This window comes from Pteropus vampyrus, unplaced genomic scaffold (genome assembly GCF_000151845.1).
Source record: "Pteropus vampyrus isolate Shadow unplaced genomic scaffold, Pvam_2.0 Scaffold104, whole genome shotgun sequence".
In the NCBI taxonomy this organism is placed as follows: Eukaryota; Metazoa; Chordata; class Mammalia; order Chiroptera; family Pteropodidae; genus Pteropus; species Pteropus vampyrus.
In genome coordinates this window covers 5,880,479-5,884,991 of record NW_011888885.1, presented here as the reverse complement: position 1 = coordinate 5,884,991, position 4,513 = coordinate 5,880,479, and the positions used below count along the sequence as shown (strand labels likewise).

The window sequence follows — 4,513 nt, the reverse complement described above, 5'->3', positions numbered from 1 at the left end:
AGATTTTGGATTCTAGTTGCTCCCTTGGCAGGGAGCCCTGTGTGAGCCGCGACCTGTCCAACCATTCGTGACTTCCCTGGCCAAAGGGCCTCTGCTGGGCCTCAGGTGGTGCATCCTCGAGATTCTAGGAGTTGCTGTAACCCCAAAATGAACTTCGCAGAGGGTAAACATGGCAGGCTCTGACCTCACACCCCCACAGCCTGCAGGGGTGACTGTCCCCCACTGCCTTTCTTCCTGTTAGCTTTGATGTGCCTAATGCCTCTCTGGTGAGCTCATCTGGGTCCAGGTGGTTCCAATAGAAGGCTTTAGGAGAGGATGCTTGATAGCTCAGAAGACACCCTCCTCCCTTCTCTTGCCAGTCTGACCTTCTGATCCCCCCACAGGTGTCCCTTGGAGGTGCCAAAGAGGCATGCCCCACAGGCCTGTACACCGACAGTGGGGAGTGCTGCAAAGCTTGCAACTTGGGTGAGGGTGTGGCCCAGCCTTGCGGAGCCAACCAGACTGTGTGTGAGCCCTGCCTGGACAGTGAGTATAGGGTGGCAGGAGGGGGCAGGGGAGAGGAATGACAGGGAGGAGTTGGGGGCAGGGCTGGGGCTGGGGAAGAGCATGCCCAGGAGAGGCCTTACAAGTATTCTCTGCATCCTGGCAGGGTCTCCTGCCCACCACTGTATGGGCACCAGCGTAGGTAGGAGGGTACCAAAAGCAGGATAGAAGGCAGAGAAGAGAAGCTGAATGGATGAGGGAGGTATGCAGAGAGAGGAGGGGAACCTGATGGGGGATACCCAGGGGGAGCCCCTTCCCACCCCCATCCCCCAGCAGAGAGGCCTGGTAGAAGAGCATGGCCAGGTGGAAAGAGTAGCTGATGCTAAGACCAGCTAAAAATATCATCTGCACTGCAAAATCAATGGCTGCCACTTACCCTGTGTGTTTGGGGGGAGGGGTGGAGGATCAAATCCTGGCTGCCCTGAAGACTGACCTTGGGGGATCCTGCGAGGGCGTGGCTACCCTTCCCCCAAAGCCAACTGTTCTCCAGCTCTGAGCAAGGAAGCTGGCCTTTCTCAAGGCAGCAGGGATGGGGGTTGGAGCACTCTAAGGATGTCCTTACCGTGGGGTGATTTCAAGTGGAGGAGGGGAGAGGGGAGCTCTGGTCATGACTACCTGAGATTTCCTTGGGGAGGGGAGAGAATCCAGTCTTCCAGGGCTGCTAGATGAAGGAGGAAGCAGGATGGTGGGTCTGGGGTCTGAATTCTGTGCACTTTGAGTCAGGAGTCTCAGCTCTGCTGGATGCCGCCAGCCTCAGTTGCTGCCCTCAAGCCATGGGCTCAGTACCCTTTTCCTGACTTTGTCCAGAAATCTTTCCTCACTGCCAACAGTCAGATCCTGCCTTCTACCTGTCACTTAATGCTCATCTGAAGGCGCTGTGGGAACCATACTCAGATTATTCTATAGTCACACTGGGAACAAGGGTATAGGAACTGGGAATTCTGAACCCCGCTGCCAGCCCAGTCTTACCTCTGGATGCCTCCCTACCACCACCATCAGCACAACGGGCACCTATTTATCAACCAGGCAACTCCGACTCCTTGGTGTCCCCAAATATGCCATTTACCTATCTCTGTGCTTGTGGATTCTGTAACTCCATCCCCCAGCAGAGGGATGCCCAGGACTGCATGGGGCAGACTGGGCATCCTATAATGCCCTTGCCTTCTGGCCACCTGCCCTGGCCCTGGCCTAATAGGGTTTCCATCCCAGGGAAGGATTGGCCAACCATTGGCTACCTTGGAACCTCCCAAGTTTGCCTCTCTCATTTCCTAGACTCCAGTCCAGGGCCTCTCCTCCTTGGATCCTAAGTCTCCCAGGATGGGACCCCACTCACCTTCTGTCAAAGCAAGGGGTGGCGTAGAGGACCTGGGAGATGGAGGTTCTGGCATCTCTGGGAGGGGGAGGAAAGGCAAGCTCAGAGGGGGTGGCAGGAGTCCTCCCTCCCGTTTCCTCCATTTGCTCCCCCTTCTTTTCCCTCCTCCCCGCTCCCCACCAGCTGTGTTAACAGGCCGCCTTTACAGGCAGCCTTTACAAGCCCACTTTATGGGAGGGAGACCCCAGCGGACTTTCCCTCTGTCCTCAAAACGTTTCCACAAGGAAGACCATTAAGCTCCCGCCTTCATTCTCTGCCAAAAGTCTACATTTCCCCCACCCCCTAAAACCCTCGCCCAGAAGTTTTCTGCTAATTTTTTGCATTTTCCCATGGGCAGGGCCCTCCCTTCTCCTCCTATGTGACTAGAACCACCCCCCGCTACATGCCAACAAGATAAGAGCCTCCTGTTTGTGTAACTGGACATCCTGCCTTGGCTGGTCATGTTCGGAAGTCCTTTCTGCTGTCTGACGAGATCCCAGCTACCGGAGTTCACCATACTTATCATTGCCCACCCCATGGGCCAGGCCTTGGTAGGATCCCCGCTGTTTGTCAGGTGCCCTACAGTGAAATTTCATTTATTCCTCACCACAACCCTGTGAGCAGAGATGTTATTCCCTGTTTTACAGAAAAAAGAAAAAAACTCAGAGAGGTTAAGTAAAACACCCAGAGTCACACAGCTAATAAGTGATGGAAGCAGTTTTAAATCAAGATCTGCCTAATCCCTAAGAAGAATAACACAGGGGGCCCTCTGCCAGAATTGACTGTGTCTTCTCTTCTCCCTTTCAGTTCTGTCTGGATTTTTCTTTGCTTATCCATCCCCACCCCCCACGATAATGACCTTGTGCTCTATTTCGTTTCTTGGTGCCTATCGAGAAGGTTGAAATCGGACCCCTTCAATGGGACCCTAGTTTCTCTACTTCTGCTTCCACATTCTGAGCAATCTCTCGTTCCCCCATTCTCGGGTCACTAAAACCATGCTCTTTCTGCTTTTGGAACAAGGAAAGATACATCCTCTTGGGATTCAGACTGGCTCGAGTTCTCTGCCCTGGGCTGGAAGGGGTGAAGATCTGCTCTGTGCCTCTCCCCTCTCCGTACAAGAAGGAGAGGACCCTGGCACCCCTGGTGTCCCTCCCCTTATTCTGGAGCTCACATCTATTCATTAAGAGCATGAGTCAAGAGTAAGCTTGGAAGTCTCCTCTTCATGCCATTTGAAAGGGCAGAGGACAATATAGGCAAGTCTTTCTTGCTTTCTAGCTTCAGTCTCTCCTGCTGTACCTGAACTTGCTTGCCAGGAGTCTCATCCCACCCTCAAGAGCCAAGCCCTTCGGTAGCACACAGGAGTGCCATGGGTGGGAACTTCTACTGTCTAACTGGAGTCACTCCCATTCAGACCACACCTGAGCCCCGACCTGTGCGCAGAGGCATGGAAGGGCAGCTGAGGCAGGAGGCTCTCTGGTGAAGGCCCCGGGCCTGGGCCGGGTTCACAACCCTGCTCTGGCCCACAGGGAGGGCTGGGTGAGAACCATGCTCAGATTATTCTTTAATCTTGCTGGGAACAAGGGCACAGGGTTGGGAACTCTAAGAGAATATGCCAATAAATTTACCTGCACCATCTGGGTTACTCTGCGAAGCCTCAGGACCAGCATGGCTGGGGGCCTGGAGCATGGAGCTGCTGGTCCCCTTCCTTCTTCCTACTGGGCTGCCAGTTTTCACAGGCCTGGGATCAGGGACCCAAGGGGAGAGGGTGGGTGTCAATGAGGGAGCCAGGCTACATGATGGGGTCAGCCCCCTGCGTGGGGGAACGGAGGGATGGAGGGCCTGCAGCACCCTCATGCCAAGTGTCCAAAGGGTAGATGACTAAATTCTGGGCCCACAGCTCCCCCGCCCGTTCATCTGCCCTCAGGTGTGACGTTCTCCGATGTTGTGAGCGCCACCGAACCATGTAAGCCGTGCACGGAGTGCGTGGGCCTGCAGAGCATGTCGGCACCGTGTGTGGAGGCCGACGACGCCGTGTGCCGCTGCGCCTACGGCTACTACCAGAACGAGACGACCGGCAGCTGTGAGGCGTGCCGCGTGTGCGAGCCGGGCTCGGGCCTCATGCTGTCCTGCCAGGACAAGCAGAACACCGTGTGCGAGGAGTGTCCCGACGGCACGTACTCCGACGAGGCCAACCACGTGGACCCGTGCCTGCCCTGCACCGTGTGCGAGGACACGGAGCGCCAGCTGCGCGAGTGCACGCGCTGGGCCGATGCCGAGTGCGAGGGTGAGCGAGTGGCCAACCGGCTGCAGGCGGGGGAGGGCGCCCCCTAAGGGTCGGGCAGAGCCAAGCTTGGCCTTTAGCCAGAGGACACTCTCCTTGAAATCGGACAGAGGAGATGGCCCTCCATCCTTCTCATCAAAGGCCCTCTTTCACTCTTTCCTCGTTCGGACTAAGTGTTTGGAAAGCTATGGTTGTCCCCCAGGCTGCAGCTACTACATTCTAATTCATTTTCCAGGGCTTTATTAATCATGTGACTACCAGCTGGGGATTGGATAGGTCGCTGATAAGCAGCTAGAAAGTGGCCACTGTGTCCAGAGCACAGAGCAGGCCGTGTTTGA

The 4,513-nt window shown here is 55.8% G+C and overlaps 1 protein-coding gene across 1 annotated transcript in view; it reads left to right on the top strand.

Moving 5' to 3' along the window:
• Positions 1-383: 383 nt before the first annotated feature.
• Positions 384-4,513, top strand: part of NGFR (nerve growth factor receptor) — a gene marked incomplete at its 5' end in the record, with an annotated part of 11,136 nt that continues 7,006 nt past the window's right edge. The window contains 2 exons of the mRNA XM_011365108.2: positions 384-525; positions 3,819-4,178. Of these exons, the coding sequence (XP_011363410.1) occupies positions 384-525; positions 3,819-4,178 (502 nt within the window). The remainder of the gene's footprint in view (positions 526-3,818; positions 4,179-4,513) is intronic.